The 20,884-nt window shown below is 39.5% G+C and overlaps 1 protein-coding gene across 4 annotated transcripts in view; it reads left to right on the top strand.

The window, feature by feature from the left end:
- LOC124596547 (alanine--tRNA ligase, cytoplasmic) overlaps positions 1 to 20,884 on the top strand; it is a 186,340-nt gene that overhangs the window by 138,985 nt on the left and 26,471 nt on the right. For all 4 annotated transcript variants that reach the window (XM_047135725.1, XM_047135726.1, XM_047135728.1 and 1 more), the window contains exons 12-16: positions 4,383 to 4,552; positions 4,659 to 4,913; positions 5,045 to 5,298; positions 9,211 to 9,319; positions 17,290 to 17,442. In XM_047135725.1, the coding sequence (XP_046991681.1) occupies positions 4,383 to 4,552; positions 4,659 to 4,913; positions 5,045 to 5,298; positions 9,211 to 9,319; positions 17,290 to 17,442 (941 nt within the window). The remainder of the gene's footprint in view (positions 1 to 4,382; positions 4,553 to 4,658; positions 4,914 to 5,044; positions 5,299 to 9,210; positions 9,320 to 17,289; positions 17,443 to 20,884) is intronic.

The raw sequence follows: 20,884 nt of genomic DNA, 5'->3' as shown, positions 1-20,884 counted from the left end.
ATGTACTGTACCAGACAAGTTCATTACAAGGATTGAATGTCATCTTGTTTACCTTACTGTAACCGTCCAGGCACATTTAGCCATCTTTTCATGTACATGTTGGAATACTGCAAGTTTCTTAACTGACAGTGTTAACAGTTTGACAATTCATGCTGTAAGGCTGGAGGTATGCACATCATCTCGGTAGCTGTCATCCTCTAGAAATCAAAAGTACCCTGACCTGCCATAAGCACATGACAATCTCCGAGGGTATTTTGAGTGGCAACATTTGAGGTTTTTTTTTGTTGTGTTCCATTTCAACCCATTGTGCAACAATGGCTCCTGAAATGTTTGGCACTGATGTGATGATAACTCGCTGGCAGCTTATTATTAGGCAGTATAATGTTGTGGTTTGGGATGCTATTAGTGTTGTACCTGTCTCAATTCCTATGTATTGAGAGCAGAAGCTGTTATGTCAGGTGAGGTTTTAGGGGCCAGGTATTGCCCCTTCCCTCCCTGTGCCATATCTTAGGAGAACAGCACTTGCCCACTCGAGGCAAGGATTGCTGAAGCATTCTGTAAATAATTAAGAGTATCTGATTCCACCTGACGTGTCCTCTACCTATCACATCAGGTATACAGCTAGGGAAGTTCTGGTAGAATGTATGTAATTTAGGAGTAAGGAGACACCCACCAAATAGTAGAAGTCTGGAGTCATTGACAGACACAGAAAAAAAAGAATGAAAACTTTCTATCGGAGGAATTCTCTCTCTCTCTCTCTCTCTCTCTCTCTCTCTCTCTCTCTCTCTCTCACTCTCACACACACACACACACACACACACACACACACACACCTTGCAGCCACATTATGGCTACTGAACACTCAGTGCTGAGACTGCAGTTTGTCGGGTGGACTGGGGTGAAGGGTTGTGTCTGGTGGGTTAAGTAAAGGGAAAAAGAAGCTGCATCTGGAAGGAGGGGTTGGTAAGTGGTATTTGGCAGCTCAGAGGGAGGCAGCAGGTATAGGGGATAGGTATACACAACACATGGGCACTGGGACTGGTGAGCTTTTGCAGCAAACAATGATGAAGACTTGAAGGCAGGGATTGGGAAGGGATGACAGGAACAAGGAAGGGGAGACTGTTTAGTAGAAGGTGTGTGTGCAGTGGGTTAGCAGAGATTGAGGCCAGCAGGATAGTTGGAGTGAAAGGTGTGTTATGAAGGTAATTCCCTTGTGTATAGTTCAGTAAAGATGGTGCTGGAGGGAAGAATCCCAGCAGAGTCAGAGCCACCTGTGTAAGCAGCCATGTCATGTACCACCTTTGGCTATAATTCCTGCACATTTTATCTACGCATGAATACCAGCCATCTGTCCACCAGAATGAATGGCCACCACCAAACTCTAGCCAAGAGAAGAGTTGACCACCCAGTGTTGGAACACAATGCAGGAGCACAACATGCTAGAGTTCAATGGCTGTGTCACAGTCCACTCTGTCTGGATCTTTCCCTCCAGCACCGGCTTTCCTGAACTGTGCAGAGAGAGTCTCAGTCTTTAATAATATATTGCACTCATGCTCCCTATACATCAGTCTCCCATTCCTCTGTCTTGTGACTCCTTCCCAATCCCCACAATCATGTCACGGTCATTGATGCTGCATGAACATCCTGGCTCCAATGCCTGTATCTCACCTTCTTACCCCTATGTCTGCTGCCTCTCCCTCACAGATTTGTGTAATGGACTCTTGATGCCTCCTTCCAAGCTGCCAACTACCACTCCCCAATCCTTCTCCCACTTCCTGCCTCATTTTCCTGTCTGCATCACACATGTGACTGAGGTAGAATTTCCAGCCAGTACTTACCTTTAGGATGCAAAATATCAGTACTGCCACCTCCAGAGTTCAGGGAAACTAGTAATGAAACACATCTTTGCACACATCACCACCTAACACACCCGCCGTCCCCTTTTTTCATTATAATCATCTTTTCGTTATACAGTGTGAGTATAAAAGTTAAACTTTCAAAACACTGTAAAAATAACACCACTGGTTGGAATGACATCAAATTACAACAGAATATTATTAAAGAAAGGGAAGAAAGTATGGCAGAAGAAAAAAAAAATGGTGTGATGCCTTGTGTGTGTCAGAATACATAAATGAAAACACCTGTCATCTGCACAACCCATTGAATTTGGTATAAACACGCCAGGTACAAAGCTTGTCCTCCTTTCGCGTCTGCAATGTTCGCCATGACTGTCTCAATGCAGGATAGCACTCTGCTTGTAAAGCTGTATTACAATAAGGGTTTGAAAAAAGCCGTTGGTCCGAGAAAATGATTCGAAAATTCAAAAGACAAATACTTTTGGTGTGCAACCTGGTAGAGGAAGGAAACTGATTCAACATCAGTGGAAATGGTGGCCACAGCAGTGCAGGAGGAGACGAGTGGTGGTGTGCAAATGTGTAGTGCTTGGAGAATTGCCTGAACATTGGACATACCCGTGAGCACAGTGCGTAAAATCCTAGGAAACTTCCTTCTTTGTTATCCATTCAAAATTACCCGTGTGCATGAGTTGCTTCCTGTTGACCTACCAGCAAGAGAGACCTTCAGAATTTCTTGCTCGCATGATAGTGGACAATGATTGGCCATGGAAAATTTTGTGGGCGGACAAAGCCCACTTCCATCTGACAGGTTATGTCAGTACACAGAATTGGTCGAATATGGGCAATGGAAAATCCACACGCAAATCAACCAGTACCATTTCATCCTGAAAATATCACTATCTGGTGCAGGTTTATGGCATCATTTATCATATGGCCATATTTTTTCAAAGAGACAGGTGCTTCCGGTCCTGTTACCTGTACCATCACTGGTAAGTGCTATGAGTGTCTTTTGCACAACATCACTCCAGCTCTCCAACAGCATGGATGTGTGGATGGGATCATTTTTATGCAAGATGACGCACCTCTGCACATTGCAAATCCAGTTAAGCAACTGCTGAAGCGCCATTTCGGAAATGTTGGAATTATCAGCTGCCATTTCCCTACAGCCTGGCTGTCCCAATCACCTGATCTTAATCTGTGTGACTTCTGACTGTGGGGCCATCTGAAAGCTGTTGTGTTCAATGTTCCGACTGCAAACTTAGCTGCATTGAAGCCATGCATTGTGCAACACATTCTGAACGTGATGCTGGAACACATTGATCATCTGTGTAACATGCTGTTTCTCAATTTCAAATTGCAGAAAACAGTGGACATCGTATGGAGCATGTTTTGTTCCAGTCACACAGAAATCAATAATCCGATTCAATTTTGATTGACGCTTTTTATGCGGTTTTGGGCCTCAGGATAATTAAAAACCAATTTTTCCCATCCAATGTGATATTACCTTTCCATAGTGAATGGGCTTATGTAACTAACAGTATCACACCCATGCACACTGAGTAGTACAGTTTGTTTAATGTCAAACGTACACCTTAGGCATTGTTGCATGATTCAGTTGTCATTTGTAGTATTTATTTTTCTTCTGCCACACATTTTCCCCCTTCTCCGATAATATTCCGCCGCAATTTGACGTCATTCTGATCAGTGGTGTTATTTTGACAGTGGTTTGAAAGTTTAACTTTAATTATAATCACCCTGTACCTTCTGTGATTTTGTTATTTGTTTTGTGTTACTGTTGCCTTTTTCTATTCGTTTTTATTATACATTGTTGTTCTCAGTCCTCCATATCCCCCCAACCACATCTCTAGTTTCAATTGTGCTGTTCATCTCTCTCTCTCTCTCTCTCTCTCTCTCTCTCTCTCTCTCTCTGTGTGTCACCATCATCTCTGGACTGAAGCTGGTGCAGTGATTACTGATTAGGTTATATCTTTGACACCATACGCCCTTCATCATTGTTTTCCTTCAGACTCATTCCCTTTCCTCCCTTCCTCCCACCAACAGGTAGGCCTCTCTCTTCCTGTCATCTATATTTTTCCTCTTGAAGGTAAGTATAGGACAGTAATTGTATCTCGTGTACTGTAAGTTCATTATTTTGTTGAATGCTTTTTCCTGTGGATAAATCAGGTATAAGGTTGGCTGGAACCTTACTTGCTATAGTTCTTTATCAAACACTGCTGATGCTTTCTGGAACTGCTTACAAACTGCAGTCAGAAAGATTCCTCATTAATATATTCAAAGCAGGACATTTAGAGTACTAAGCTTTTCCATTCCATACTGGACTACACCACAACTCAAAGAATTCTGTAATCCAAATCATTTATGTGTTATCACAAATCCAGTTGTGCTAAGTTCATTTCATTCACATGTATCCCTCTTGGCCTTGTAGTTTTCATAGATGTTAGTGCATTTCATTGTGAGACAGAGTATTTTATATGTGCCATATTTACTTAAATTAATTTATTTCAGAATTTGGACCATGTATTGGGGAAGTGGTTGCAATATATTACATGAAAGAGTTTGTAAATGAAGTCACCTCTGGTCAAGAATGTGGGATAATTCTTGATAAGACATCGTTTTATGCTCAGCAGGGAGGCCAAATATATGACGAGGGTTACATGGTGAAAGTTACAGATGAGGTAATATTAACTAAAAAAATTTGTGGTTGATCATTTTTAAACTTCTGTTTTCCTCTGTTCTTTTTCCCTGCCACAAGTGGTCTCATAATTTCAAATTTATTTACAGAATGTAGAGTTTTCTGTGAGAAATGTGCAGGTCTTTGGAGGATATGTGTTGCATATTGGAACTGCTGAAGGAAAAATTCAAAAAGGAGACAGAATGTCACTTCATTTGGATACTGTTCGAAGGAGGTTGGTAATGAACAATCATACAGGTACACATGTACTCAATTTTGCACTGAGAGCTATTCTTAAGACTGAAGTAGACCAGAAAGGATCACTGGTGGCTCCCGATAGACTTCGTTTTGACTTCACAAACAAGGTAATTTTATCTCACATCCCCCTTCTCTGTCATCCATTGATTAATACAGCCATAGCTGTCTTGCAAGAATTATCAAAAAAATTTTAATTTTAATTACTATTAATTATTAGAACTTTATTTTTTATTTGCAGGGACCAATGTCAGTGCAACAGGTAAAAGAAACTGAAAGTGTGTCAGTGAATATGATACAGCGCAATGAACCAGTTTATGCGAAGGAATCACATCTAGCAACAGCAAAAACAATCAAGGGTTTACGAGCAGTTTTTGATGAAGTTTATCCTGATCCTGTTCGAATAGTTTCAATAGGTGTGCCTATTGAGAAACTAGAATCTGATCCTTTTGGACCTGCTGGAGACAATACTTCAGTTGAATTCTGTGGTGGAACGTGAGTCATTGCGATTTACATTTGCAGTTTTGTGACCATGCATTTACATATAACAGTGTCAAGTTAATCCAGAAAAGCCTCCAAATTACCAGCCTCTGAAAGAGGATGGTGTGAAGCAAAATATATGTTTAATTACCACACTTTCAAAATTCCTTTCAGCACTAAACTTTATCATCTTTTCCAAACCTGTGATGTAATTACTTTTCCTTGTGTAGATAGCAACACTACCAACTTTCTGCTGCTTTCTATTTCTGGTACTGCGTAACAGCTACGTACAAGAGGAGCCAGATTTGTAATAGAGCCTTCAAAATATCTAGTTTGTTTCCCAAATCTTACACATACTAATAAGAAAGATAAATTTGTCGCTTGTAATTGGTAATCTTTATGGGGCACCATGATGTTGCACAGATTGGAACTGTCTAGTTAAAGAAACAGAATAGACATCTCCTGCTTTTAAGTGGATATGGAAATTTGCTTTGACCTCTGTATTAGGCCCTACCAAGGATTCTGTTTTTTGTTTTGGCTGTTTGATTACTTACAGAATTCTTTTGCTGCTTTAAATACACTTTACTCCTGCAGTATAACTCCCTTCTGTAAGTACTAGAAATGACACCGTATAAGTGAACAGGACTGTTTCACCAGTTAAGAAACTTAAAGTTTGCTCGGAGACAGTGTCAAATAATTGTTTCATTTTTTAAGTTTTCATTCATGAAAGCAAAACAATATTCTTTGACAATTTATTTGAGAGCTCTCCAGATGAGTATCAGCAGTTACCTGAAACTGTGCTATGTTGCCCAATGTTTGTTGTACTTGTTATGGGCCGTATGATTGCGCGCAGTTGCTATTCTAAGGTCCAGGTATTGTTCTAAAAATCTAACATTATTTTCTTTAATTTCATTCTTCGTCAATACATAAATATTAACTGGACCTCGTGAGACACGTATCACAAGTGCGTGTTTCAACAGGTGCTATGTCAGTACATCACATGCATGCACTTTGTACCTCCTTATTTATACTTTATTTACAGACAATCATTCAGATACATCAAAACAATTTGTCTCACCTTCTCATAAGCAGGATTATTAGAACCTTTGTTTAAATTTCTTGTGATAGTATTTGTCTCTGTGGGAAAGACAGATAAGCCATGGCTACTTAATAGTGATTTTTTTTTTTTACAACTGGTGTAAGTTGTTGAATTGAACTTCACACCTAGTTTAACTAGACTGCTTATTTTGTGATTCATTCTACTAGGAAATTTTGTGAATGAGTACTGCATTATTTATTTTTCTGTAACTTTTCAAATTGCGCAATGGTTGTGTTGCACTAGATTTACTCTACTTTCACTGTTTTTCACAGCTATATCAAGAGATTGAAATTTATTGTTCAAATTCTAGCATGGTTTGCGTATGCATCTACCAATGTTTTTTTACTTCAAGTTTACTTATGTTGATTTTTATGACACTGGTTAAACATTGTAAACTGGACACACATTCGTTCAACTTTGAAATTTCAAGCTTTCAGTTCGCACACCCTTATGTTTTCCAGTGAAATTAAACTTTTTCTTAGAGCCACACAATAGACCAATATTTTTGATAGATCATTTCATACATCCTATTATAATGATTGATGTAAATTATTCCATTGCTTACAAAAAAAATTAGGTACAGTAGAATAAGCTTTTTAGTGAAGAAAAAATATTGTACTGTCAGAAATGCGAAAATGGAGCAATCATGAAAAGAAAAAATGGCATTTTTGTTGTTCTAGTATATTTATTTTTCAACCTTACATATAAAGTTGTTCTACCAAGAAGTGACAAAAAACCATAAATAAGAAAAATATCATGTTATGAAAAAGTTGATATGAATGTTTTAAAAGCAGAATGGTGCATTTTGGAAAAATTCGATGTGCAATGTGCTCTGGTTATTTTTCTTCTTATAGATTTCACATCTTTTCAGAAAAATAGGAGTCTGGGAAAGACATCGTATTTGCGTTCATTGATATAACAAAGGCTTATGACACTGTTCGAAAGGCAGAGAGATGGCAAGGTCTGAATAGACTGGAATTGTCGAAAGAAATGTGTCTTAACATCAGAAGCATGTACAACGAATGTCTGAATTATGTTTCAATAGAGGGCAGTGAGAAAATGTGCTGCCACCAGTGCTCTTTACTATAGTCGTGGACAACATCGTAAGGAAAGTTCAGCAAGGGTCAGCAGCAGATGTTATGAAAATCATAGCATATGCAAATGATGTGATGATTTGGGAAGAAAATGAGCAGAAGTCAGAAGGAAAATTGAACAGAAATTGGAAGAATAACTAAATACCTGGAAGAGTGTAATTGAAAAAGCAGGCGTGGAAATAAACTTAACAAAAAGTGAAGTAATGAAAATCAGCAGGAAAAATGAAGGATGTGAGTTGTAATGGAGAAATTATTAAACAAGTAGATGCTTTCAAATAGCTAGCTTCTAAATTAACCAAGAAGGAAACATCAAGGATGATATTGTGGAGAGAATTGAAAAATTTTTAGAACTTTTAATTATTGTGTATCGAATGTAATTAAAAATTGGAAAATACTTGCTAAAACAAAGATCATGATATGCAAGTCATATTGTCTGGCAGTTTTGACCTATGGATCAGTGTATTGGACCTGGACAAAGAAAGATCTGAGCAGAATACATGCAATAGATGCACTTTTTACAATGCATCCTGGGCAAGACTAGAAGGGACTGGATAAGGAATGAGACAATATGAAACACACTTCAAATTAGTGCCTAAAAAGAAACTATGGAGAGAAATGGGCTTAAACAATTTGGCCAATTTTAAGAAAAAACAAGACGAGAAAGACTTCTAAGAAGAGCCCTAGAGTGGACAGAATCTAGACGAAGAGCAATCAGAATAGCATGAACAAGAGAGAGGGATCAGGTGAAGGATGATGTGAACGGAACAGGATTATAATGGGAGGAGAATGACAGAATGTGGGAGAAAAGAGAAGCTTGCAAGAGGCTCTGAACAACATATATAATGCGAAATATTTCAGGAAGAGAAGTAGTTTTACTTCTTTTGGTATGCTTAGAATATACTAAGGAGCACAATAATTCTGGTCTCTCCAGGCGTGTTCATTGCTTGTTTAGAGTATAGGTTAATTACATTTGCACATGTAACATATTTCAGTTTCCTTGTCAGATAAGCTATAAAGAGAACATTGCAGTCAGAAAACAGGACTGGATTTTATAGGTACATCTGCCTTGTAAGTTAATGCTTGTTTTGACAGAGTCAGGAAAAGTATGCAGATCTGATGTGTTAAAATCCAATATTTCTTTCCTGAATTATTAAACAGAATTACTGTAGATCAATAATAAAATCACTTCTACCTTTTGATACTGTAACTCATTAGATGCATTGATATATTTTGATATTGTTCCGTATTAAATGCAAAATTCAATCAAGAAAACTGTTGAAATTAAAGTGACTGATTCACTGACCAGTAGAAACACTTAAAGCAGTAATCCTAGTTTCCCAAATCAATTGTTTATTCCTCAGGGAAGCAAGAGAGATTTGTTGAGAGAAGTTGGAAAAAAAGGGTGAAGAGGCAAAGTATCTTCGTTTTAGTCCCCCCCCCCCCCCCCCCCCCTCACCCTCGCAACGTACGGGCCCCACCCAAAATAATATCTGAGTGACCTTCCCCCTTACCCCACCAACCCCTTTCCAACCATCCTTTTTATCCTCATTTTCTTATGGTTCTGAAACTAAAGTTAATAATTTCTACTTTGTTTTTATTGGCAATAATAGAACTTGTGCTTTCCAAAGGTTTGTACAGCCAGCTATTCTATTTCAATATTTTACTCATTGTTCTTGAGACCTACAGCAGTTGAGATACCTGTTTTGATTAAATGCAAGTTCCACTTCTTTGCAGGCACTTACATCAGTCTGGGCACATTGGAGACTTCATCATTGCAAGTGAGGAGGCAATTGCTAAAGGCATAAGAAGAATTGTAGCTCTGACTGGTCCAGAAGCTGCAAAGGTTGTTCAAATATGTTATTATTTCCTGTTGGGAAAATTGGAGTGTGAATGGAAAATATTCTTATGTGCCTTTTTTCACTAAATGCATTTTTAGTTGTTGCGTTCTCGGTACTTGGTTGCTTTTCCTTAGACTTGATCCAGATGCCAAAGAAAGGAAAAAGTGTTTTGAACATGTGTTATTAGATGGCATACGTAGTCTTTATGCCGTGCTGTGCTTTGCCTTGGAGGTCAAAAATTTAAAATATTTTTTAGTAGTTTTTATATCCTGCCTACTCATCAAGTATGGAGTGCCTAGGATAGCTAGACAACAATTCAAGAAAATCGTAATGAATTTTATTACAGAAAATAAACAACAATAATTAACTTTGAGAAATACAGATGTGTTGTAAGCAAAGGGCGACATGCAAAATAAACAATGTCCTTCAGTATAACGATTCCAATACAAGTGAAGTAATACCGTGGATGCTTCTATCCAGGTCGCTGGTCTTGGCACTTCTGTAGAACTGGGCTGCGACCAGTTGGCATGGCGCTTATGTCCTTTTTGTTGAAACTGTAGGTGTATACAAAACATAAGGGGTGATCGAAGCTTCCATTCAAAGCCATACAATCAGACTCGGTATGCCAGTCAGGCAGAATCACCATAAGCGCTGAGGCAATCACCCACCCGATACAGCAGGATGAAGATACCTGTTTGGTAAAATGCTGTATCCTGCTGTGTGAAGAGCATATTCTCATCCCTCAGGAATAATTGACCCTTCAAGGCAATTTTTTCCCCCTCCAATTGACTGAAGGCATGATAATTGCATAGGGAAAGGTATGTGGAAAGATCAGGACTATAGGATTGGTGCTAGAATGTTTTCCACATGAGTTGGCATCATCGGTAATGGATGAGCCTCCCGGATCAACAAGCATCTCAGGTCGAATCATGACAAGCACAGAATTTGGAACACTGTTCCACAACAGTAGTTTTCGAAAGAAATGCTCCCCCATTCACATTCTTCATTCTCAAATGGATGTCTACCGGTATTCATCATTTGGCAGTCAAGAAAAGAATGAGGATCCATTTATTAATAATGTCAACAGTTAACATTTCTGCATTTAGTGTATGCATGTCAGGCTGCTGCAAATGCCACACTTAAATCTTGCCTACATGTCCGTGCTTAAGTAACCACATCAGAGTCATGATATGTTGCATACATTCTGCAGCAGTGCCCTCAAAGGGAAATTTTTTGTTGCCCGTTATACATGTGGATTCTTGCAAAGAAGAAAATGGCAAACAGTCACAGTTAGTAATGCTGTTTATTTACGCAAATAGCATCATTACCAATTTCAAGCCAAAAGGCTCATCTTCAAAAAGCTGTTCGTGTTTGCATTACATTTGTTTACATTAATTCTTGGATGAAAAGCAGCCAACAGCTAATATAAACAGTAACAAATGTAATATAAATGTAAACAGCAATCTGGAGATACACTTCTCAGTTTCAAACAAGTAATGATGATGCTATTTGTGTGAAGACATAGCTTTATTAACAGTGGTTGGTTGAAGTTTTGTTTCTTTGCTAGAATGAACTGTAAAAGCTTGGTTATTGGTACTTGGAACCAGCCAGTTTCCTGGTATGGTACTTAGAACATTCTTAATAAAATATTTATTTTCGGTTATTAGGATACAACTCAGTTGCAGATATGTTCAAACAGAGCTACATTGTTTTTTCATCTCCTGAAAAAGTCAGATTTGCACTTGGAATATTTTCCATTTCCACTCTTCAGTTGATTCTAACACTTTTTGGCCAGTAGCTCTGACTATTATTTCTTCTTAGTTATATTTTTATCTGACTGTGTTGCATCTCTTCAATTGTCATTGATGAAGATACATTAAACAGCTGCAGTTACTCGAATAAATGCACAAATATAGCTGGTACAGGTGGAAAATAAAGAAATCTTGAGATTTTGTTGCTGCTTTTTTTTTTTCTCAAAAAAAAAGGAACAGAAAGCAAAATGATAAGTAGAGGAGATGCAGAGAGCTATGAAAGATGTAAAGAGAAGGGGAAAAGTCAACATATAATCGCTTTCGTATCATAATGTCATTTAAATTGAAGTTCAACAATGTAAAGCAGCAGATGAAAGTTTAGATGGTGAATTCATATTGTTGGGGCCCAGAGGTGACCCCAGCAATGACATGAAGTGGCTGTATGAAGGTCAGAATGAAGCACTGCTGCCTTCATCTGGACATGTGTTGAGAGTGGTGGTGGTGATTGGAATCGAGCAGCGGATTGTTGGTAAGACATCCCTGAATGAATAGGACTTTCATTCGTGTTAAGTACAGAGGTGTGTTCACCACAGAAACTCAGCAGGGCACCTGGGCTGTGGCGGGATAAATTGTGTCACCCGCCGATGCCACCAGCATGGCAGTAGCTGACAAGGACAGCGTACAGTGGTCGATGAATGGCAGTCACATCAAGGCTGTGCTTTTGGCCATGAAATATCGCCCAGGAGGGATGGTACTCAAACCATAGCCTCCAGCAAATTTGATGTTGAAGGTGTGTGCTGACCCAGTGCAGCAATCAGTGACAAAGTGGTCCACAAGGACTGAAGTGCGGCAACAGAATAGCCAGACAGTTACCGGTCTGGACTGGAGCACATATCTCACCAGGAAGGTGGTTGCCCTCAGTAGGTAGCCACCCAGTAAGTGACTCAGCGATGTTAAGATGCCAGGTGGCCCAGTTCAGGTGGATGGCTGTAGCTCCTGGAACCCATGTCCAGAGTATGCGATTGGCTGCATCGCTGTGTACTACAAATAGTCATCATCTCAAAGTTAGAGCCTAATAATGGTAGCATAGCCTGGTATCGCGTAAACATCTCGGTACCATCTGAGAACGTATGACTACACAGAAGGAGGGACTGATTCAAGTACTGTTTTGCAAACCAGACCAGCTGCTGTTTTCCTCTCGCCAGTGCGTTAGCCCAGAAATCAAAACAAGTTAGCATGCTTGCTGGCCATCATGAATCAATTGAGACTTCAGTTGTCCTGCTTTTCTCATCCAGTCTGTTTTTCTGTAGGACCTGGCATAGCAGAAAGATGTTTCAGTTTCTCTTTCCACAAGTTGTGGTGGCTGTATTTGTCAGCATCTGCATACTGAATAAGTACTCTTGCACTCTGAATATTTCTTCTTACTCCTTAGTGTGTGTTCACCATAATGATGTCTTTTTGCTCCCTAAGATATAGATTTGCTGCGTTGGTACCAAGCTTTCCAGTGCTCCAGACCAGCTTGTGGTGTCATTCATCCCTTCTTCATGTCCAGGTTTTACATACATGAATGTAAAACATCTGAACACATGTTTTACTAGTTGACATAATAATAGAAAATAAATAAAAGTTTTCGCTTGTCCCTCTTACTCTAATGTAGCATAAGTGACACAGTTTATTGGCTATTCCTTGACCTCTGTTGTTCTGCATCATCACCCAACAAACTAATAATATAAATTACCAAAACTATTCTTAGTTAATTCCTTTCACCAATCATTTAACAGCGAATTGTTCCATTCAGTTGTTCATCGTGCTTTGCATTCTTGCTCATTTACCAACGGTTTCTAATTTAATTATTACTTAAATAATCATTATTCACTATGAGTAGCACAGTACATTGGTAGTTGATGAAATTGGAATTCACAGGGATGGACGGTTTTCCGGTTGAGTTAGATGCAGGTTATACAAAGCAAGATCAGAAATGCAACAGTACCAGGAACTGAGGCAATCAAGGTCATAATGTTATTGCACTGCCTATTGTGGTACTGCTGTACAGTCAAGAAAACAAAACTGTTTGCATGGAAAATGGCTACTCATTGAACCAGAGTTCTGCTGTGTCCCCAATGTGGTAGGTCCCAGTGGCCTATTTGTTGTAGTTTCTCTTGTCTTGAGGTTTACAATGCTGGTGCACATTATTTATAGTCTTCAAGAGAACTGTTGCAGTAAGAACCAAAAAATCTACAAAAAACTCCTAACAGCACCATGCACGTAAAGATGAAAATGGTAGTCTTTTTAAACAAACTCTTAATCACTTTCAGTAACAAAACCACAACACAAACATTCTTGCACCTTGTCACATCAAAAACGTAATACCTACCGTTTTGAGCACTCAGCTGCTCTGGTGTGATGCCGTTGTTCGTTGTCAGGTGCCTGCCCCTTCCCCACAATATGCGGCTTTGTGCCATCCTCAATGCACCCTAGCCCACTGCTACCAGCTGCTGTATCAACATAGCAGTTGATGCGTGGTCTGAGCACCAGTTCTCACTAAGCATTCGTGTAGTGCACACAAAAAAATCTTAAATAAAAATGTAGCACCTTACATTGCTGTCTGCTACTGTTTAGGCATACTGCTGTTTCTCTTAACATTTATCCTTGGTATTGCTGCATAAATTTAAATACATAATTTAAGAGTCTGATATCACCTTGCTGAGCAGTCTTGATTCATATCACTACAAACACTCAGATTCGTTATTGTCACTGCCTTCATCTTGGTTACTGTTGCAGTTGTCGCTGTCTTCTTTAATGTAGTGTTTTAACACTTTTTGCACATCTTCTTTCTGTAGTATACTTCAGTGTCTGAATGCACAAGGTGAAGTACAGGGTGTTTCAAAAATGACCGGTATATTTGAAACGGCAATAAAAACTAAACGAGCAGCGATAGAAATACACCGTTTGTTGCAATATGCTTGGGACAACAGTACATTTTCAAGCGGACAAACTTTTGAAATTACAGTAGTTACAATTTTCAACAACAGATGGCGCTGCAAGTGATGTGAACGATATAGAAGACAACGCAGTCTGTGGGTGCGCCATTCTGTACGTCGTCTTTCTGCTGTAAGCGTGTGCTGTTCACAACGTGCAAGTGTGCTGTAGACAGCATGGTTCATTCCTTAGAACAGAGGATTTTTGTGGTGTTGGAATTCCACCGCCTAGAACACAGTGTTGTTGCAACAAGACGAAGTTTTCAACGGAGGTTTAATGTAACCAAAGGACCGAAAAGCGATACAATAAAGGATCTGTTTGAAAAATTTCAACGGACTGGGAATGTGACGGATGAACGTGCTGGAAAGGTAAGGCGACCGCGTACGGCAACCACAGAGGGCAACGCGCAGCTAGTGCAGCAGGTGATCCAACAGCGGCCTCGGGTTTCCGTTCGCCGTGTTGCAGCTGCGGTCCAAATGACGCCAACGTCCACGTATCGTCTCATGCGCCAGAGTTTACACCTCTATCCATACAAAATTCAAACGCGGCAACCCCTCAGCGTCGCTACCATTGCTGCACGAGAGACATTCGCTAACGATATAGTGCACAGGATTGATGACGGCGATATGCATGTGGGCAGCATTTGGTTTACTGACGAAGCTTATTTTTACCTGGACGGCTTCGTCAATAAACAGAACTGGCGCATATGGGGAACCGAGAAGCCCCATGTTGCAGTCCCATCGTCCCTGCATCCTCAAAAAGTACTGGTCTGGGCCGCCATTTCTTCCAAAGGAATCATTGGCCCATTTTTCAGATCCGAAACGATTACTGCATCACGCTATCTCGACATTCTTCGTGAATTTGTGGCGGTACAAACTGCCTTAGACGACACTGCGAACACCTCGTGGTTTATGCAAGATGGTGCCCGGCCACATCGCACGGCCGACGTCTTTAATTTCCTGAATGAATATTTCGATGATCGTGTGATTGCTTTGGGCTATCCGAAACATACAGGAGGCGGCGTGGATTTGCCTCCCTATTCGCCAGACATGAACCCCTGTGACTTCTTTCTGTGGGGACACTTGAAAGACCAGGTGTACCGCCAGAATCCAGAAACAATTGAACAGCTGAAGCAGTACATCTCATCTGCACGTGAAGCCATTCCGCCAGACACGTTGTCAAAGGTTTCGGGTAATTTCATTCAGAGACTACGCCATATTATTGCTAGGCATGGTGGATATGTGGAAAATATCGTACTATAGAGTTTCCCAGACCGCAGCGCCATCTGTTGTTGAAAATTGTAACTACTGTAATTTCGAAAGTTTGTCTGCCTGAAAATGTACTGTTGTCCCAAGCATATTGCAACAAACGGTGTATTTCTATCGCTGCTCGTTTAGTTTTTATTGCCGTTTCAAATATACCGGTCATTTTTGAAACACCCTGTATATTGGTATGCTGTTTTTCTAACAGTAAGATACAGTCAGTTGTAAATTAGATAAAACTTTTTATTGCATTAATTATCTGTTCTCTTTGACTGCATGTGGGTATGCACAAGTACTAAATTTCCAGGTTTATATATAATTGGATACGCCAACTTATCGTGTGCAGCTTTACGTTTGCCACCAATTTCAGTAATGTTTCTTTCACATTTTTAATGCACAGTCCAAGGAATGTCATTAGCAGACAAGTCTCCAATTGCTTTACTTATTAAGCTGTCAGGGTTCTGGTCAAATAATACTTCAGTTGTGGTATTATGTGGTTTATTGTTTAAAACCTTTTCAAATTTTCTGACAAACTGTCTCCACTTTACAGTCTTTTCTGGCAATATACTCTGCAAAGCCTATTCATATCCTTCATTATACACTCATATTTATTAGAAGTTGACCTGTAGTGTGTGTATACACTGGCACAGCATAACATTTTTCAAAGTCATTCCCGCCAGTTGTCTCCCATTGTCACCAACTGTTTTCTCAGGCTCACACATCTTCATGACGTAAAATTTTTCAGTTTTGATGCTTTGACTGTTCCTCTAGCCTTTTGTAGCAGATATAAATTTACATGTTTTGAGAATAACTAAATATGAATCTGTTAATGGCCACAGAAGTTTAATGGTATGTTTTAGGGTTGTACCATATTTAACTTGTAAGAAATGAAACTGTAATTCTTAATGTTACCACCCCCTGTGGGTTCGGGGGTAAGAATAGGCTAGCAGTATGCCTGCCTGTCGTAAGAGGTGACTAAAAGGAGTCTCAAACATTTCAGCCCTTATGTGATGGTCCCCTCTTGGGTTTGACCACCATATTTCAAAATTATTCCAAAGAGCGAGCCAATTGGGGAAGGGCACCTTACTTGGTGCATTGTGTCCACCATGCATTGAGACCTTTACCCAGCTTATTCGTCATTGCATTGCAGTCCCGCTTGCTCTCCATCTCTTGGGCAAGCATACATTCCTGGGTGCGATTTCCGCCATGCGCTCTGAAGTGTCGCTTTCTTGGGCGAGGATGCATTCGTGGGTCCGATTTCCACCATGCACTCTGCAGTATCGCTTTCTGCGCTGACGACGACCATGGACCACTTGCCTCCTAATATCCAACACAGTAGCCAGTCCATTGTGGTGGGGCTGCCATGTACCCTGTTGATTGTAGCCCCCTGACAACACAGGGATCGCTCTACTGTTGGCTGTGCCATTAACTCCTCACATATGCCAAGGAGTAGATGCCGACAATGCACCAGCACAAAAAGCAAAACTGGTTCAGGATACAATCAAAACCAGACTTGGCCCCTTCTGACTACCATTTGTTTTCATCAATGGGACATGCATTGCCTGAGGAACACTTAGATTCCTACAAAGAAGTCGAAAATTTGGTGTCTGATTGATTTGCTTCAAAAGACGAACATTTCTATTGGCGCGGTGTCCACAAATTGCCAGAAAGGTGGTCAAAATGTATAGAAAGAAATGGTCAGTACTTTGAATAAAATGTTTTTACTTTTCAATTCAAAATTAGTGTTTCATTTTCACACAAAAACGCTCGTTTCGTACCGGTACACCTGGTATTTTAAGAGTTTTCATCAGGAATTCAAGGATATGGTTTCTGAAAATATGTACTGGTCAGCATTTCTATCTCTCTATCATTTTTAACAACCTTCTGAGCTGAAATTTTTATTTTACAAACAATTCTTCTAATATTTTATCACTTTAAGTTACATTATTTCATACTTTTAATAATTTGCTCTTTTACTTACAGGCTCTGAAGAAAGCTGATGTTCTTCAGAAACAACTTAACCAACTGCAGTCAGTTCTAAATTTACATGATGATTCCAATATCAAAGATCTGCAGAAGATGATTGCTGATTTGTCAAATAGTGTGTCACAAGCAGTAATTCCATATTGGAGAAAGGTAATTGTGTTTCATCAGTGGCGAGTAGGGAAAGGAAAAAATCGTTCCTTTTTGTCAATTTCAGTGTTTCTTTTTGCAGATTTTGGCATTGTTTTTGCCAATTTTTGTGTTTGTTTTTTTTACCAGTTTTGGTATTGGCTTTTTTACCAATTGTGGTGTGGAGTTTTTTTACCAGATTTGGTGTAATTTTTTTCCAATTTTTTTGCCAATTTTGGTGTCACTTTCTGTTGTATTTGGTTTGGGGTGTGGTGCATTCGTTATTTTCATCTTAGCGCGCGCGCGCGCGCGCACACACACACACACACACACACACACACACACACACACACACACACACACACTTCATCTTGTTATTTGAACCACTTTCCCACATATTCTTTGATCAATTCATTGTTGCTGACCTTGTTTCCTCATAATGCCTCCTTGAGTGGACCAAATAAATGATAATCCAAGGGAGCCAAATCTGGACTCACTCAATCCATTTTTTCAGTGGTTTTGTGGATCAGGTGGGCGATTTGAGGTGACCATAGTCTTGTAGCAATATTACACCTTTTCTTTGAGATCCACAATGTTTTCGTCCCATTTTTGGCTTTACTTTGTTCATCAGCACGTCTGAGTAGTAGACACTGTTTATTGTATGCTGATCTTCCAAATATTCACAAAATGTGACACGTTGGGCATCCCAAAAGGCGGTCAACATTACTTTTCCTGCCGATGATTGTATTGTGAATTTCTTTTGGGCAGATGTGCTGGTGTGCTTTCATTCCATGCTTTGGCATTTTTAACTCCAGTCCTAATTAGTGAACTCAAGTTCCATCACACTTTAATATCTTGTTTATGAAAGGTGAACTGTTGTAGCCACTTACAAAAATTTCTGCAGTTCATACAAATTTCACCACACTGCAAAATCATTCAAGAAAAGATTTTAGCAGATTTTTCACATTCAGAAAGCGAAAAAAGGATCACAGGAGGTTGTCCAACTAATGTGGAAACTTCCAGAGGGCACACCATTATTAAATGCAATATTGTGGATATAAGCAAAACCATTATTAAGCATCAGCTGCCCTCAGCTCATCCTAGCAGTGCCAACCTATAGTGACAGAAGTACAAAACCCCTCCTACAAAACTGTTTCGTTCCTACATCTGGTTCTCTCTCTGATTATTGAGTGTCCCTAATGTTTACTGACATCACATATCTCATTTATGTACATTGTTTTAAAAAAAATTGTTTACATTTGACCCTTTAACACCTGTACAACCATAAAGAAAGCATTGTCATAACTTCAAAGTTCTCACCAAAGATACTATGCCACTCATTTGTTAAAACAAAGCAGCTACTGAGTGTATATTTGATCACAAAAGACAAGCTTTTTGAGAAAAATACTAGATATTTGACAGTGTTTACATTTATATCTGGTAATGGGGAAAGTGGCTTTTTCACTAAATAATGAAGCGACTTGCGTCTAGTCAGAATATTTTTAAAGCTGAATCCTGCCATTACTGATATGGTAGAACAGTCTCTTTGCCATGTCAGTGTTTAACTGACTCCATCGTAATCATCTTATGGTTGAAATGAGAATCTGTGACTATGAATATAGAATTGCATGGATCTGTTGTAAAATTTCTTAGGTTAGTGCCAATGTGCTACCCAAAGTATTTCAATGTTCTCTTCATCTCTGCCTGAAGTATTTGTCCCTTCACGTTTCTCAAAAACTTTCAGATTTCATCACAAAAAATTCCTTTTGCACAATAATGAAGCAGTCTTCATACACTGAGTTGGAAATTAAATCAAACACAGTCCGAACGGGTCTGCAAGGCCCAATGGTACAGCTTGGCTGCCATGTCATCCTCAGCACTTAGGTGTCACCTGGTGCAGATACGGAGGGACATGCGGTCAGCACGCCATTCTCCCGGCCGTTGTCAGTTTCCGTGACCAGTACAGTAGCTCCTCAATTGGCCTTGCAAGGGCTGAGTGCACCACGCTTGCCATCAGCATTCAGCAGACTCAGACAGTGACCCATCCAAGTGCTAGCCAAGCCTGACAGCGACTAACTTTCAGTTTATGACTGTGGGAAGGCTGTTGGCTTAACGTGGAATATAAATATTGGTTTTATCTAACAATGTTACATTTCCTGATATTTTTGCCAACAAATTGTACCAAGAACAATGCAGTTCAGAGAGATTCTTAATGTGGTGCATGATTTAAGCTGCATATCTTCATTGTATGCAATTATAAATAAGAAAACTACCAGATACAACACTTTAACTTCAGAACACTAATAAACATGGCACCTGCTCAGTTTGCTTCCATCACCCATTAAGGTGATTCCAAAAGAAACTGTCAAACCATATCATGCAGTACAATTGAAATTCATCTATCTGTGGCTGTTGTGGTGTCAGCGAACATCACATATCCTGTGCTGTGTGATTGGCTGTGGAAGCTAACCAAGCAGATGCCATGTTGATTAACACGTTTGCAAAACTACATAACATAATTGACCATGCACGTGATAGATATGCACCCAGCAGAACAGTTTACAGTGGGGAGGGAACCTCCATGGTATACAGTTACTGTAAAGAAACTTCTAAAGAAACAGACATTACTGCATAATAGATGTAAAACAAAGCATAGGGCTATAGATAGAGAGATGCTGAATGAAATGCGTTTGGCTGTCTAGAGAGCAGCCCTGTATCTACTATATTTCCAAACGGGGGAAGACCTGGATAGTGGCCATTTTCATCTACCTTATTTACTTAAATAACATGGCAGAACATAATTTACGAAGTACCAATATCACATGCCTATTATGTGTACTACAAGCAAAAAGTTTTATGTTAGGAAGTAATTTCAGATTTCATTCATATGCTCCAGTTTTTCAAACACAAGATTGAAAAGTAGTAGTACTTTTTGTCCACTATAAGTTGATGATTGGCACGGTGGCTGTCAGCAATGGTCATGACACCACATTACGCCCGCCAAGGGTAGAGGAGTGGCGAGGGGAAGACAGTGTTGGCTGCCTGCAGCAGTGCTGGCACCACCGCCCACGTTTTGTGCTTAACACTCACGGAAATATTTCCCACTTAAGTGACACTTCTGTAAGATTGGAAATCACCTAATTTGTAGACATATTCATGATCGAGAGTTTTAGCTACAACTTACGTTGTTATTTATGTGTCACAAATAATTAAAAATGAAAGTAGATGAACGTGCAGCTTACGACACTATGAATCAAATGTCAAAAACTGATTTTTTGAATCTGTTCACACGTTGCATTTATTAAACACAGCACAGCAGTAATACTTACAAAGCATAATTAACTGTACCTTAAATAACTGCCCAAATGATGTTTAGTAAAGATAACTGTCATTCGTGTTTGATTGAAAATCGTCATAATCATCATAGCTTGAGGGTGTGGTACTGATGAAAACTTAATCAATGACC

This window comes from Schistocerca americana, chromosome 2 (genome assembly GCF_021461395.2).
Source record: "Schistocerca americana isolate TAMUIC-IGC-003095 chromosome 2, iqSchAmer2.1, whole genome shotgun sequence".
Classification (NCBI taxonomy): Eukaryota; Metazoa; Arthropoda; class Insecta; order Orthoptera; family Acrididae; genus Schistocerca; species Schistocerca americana.
Note: the sequence above shows the minus strand (reverse complement) of the source record. Positions and strands in the feature narration are given on the sequence as shown.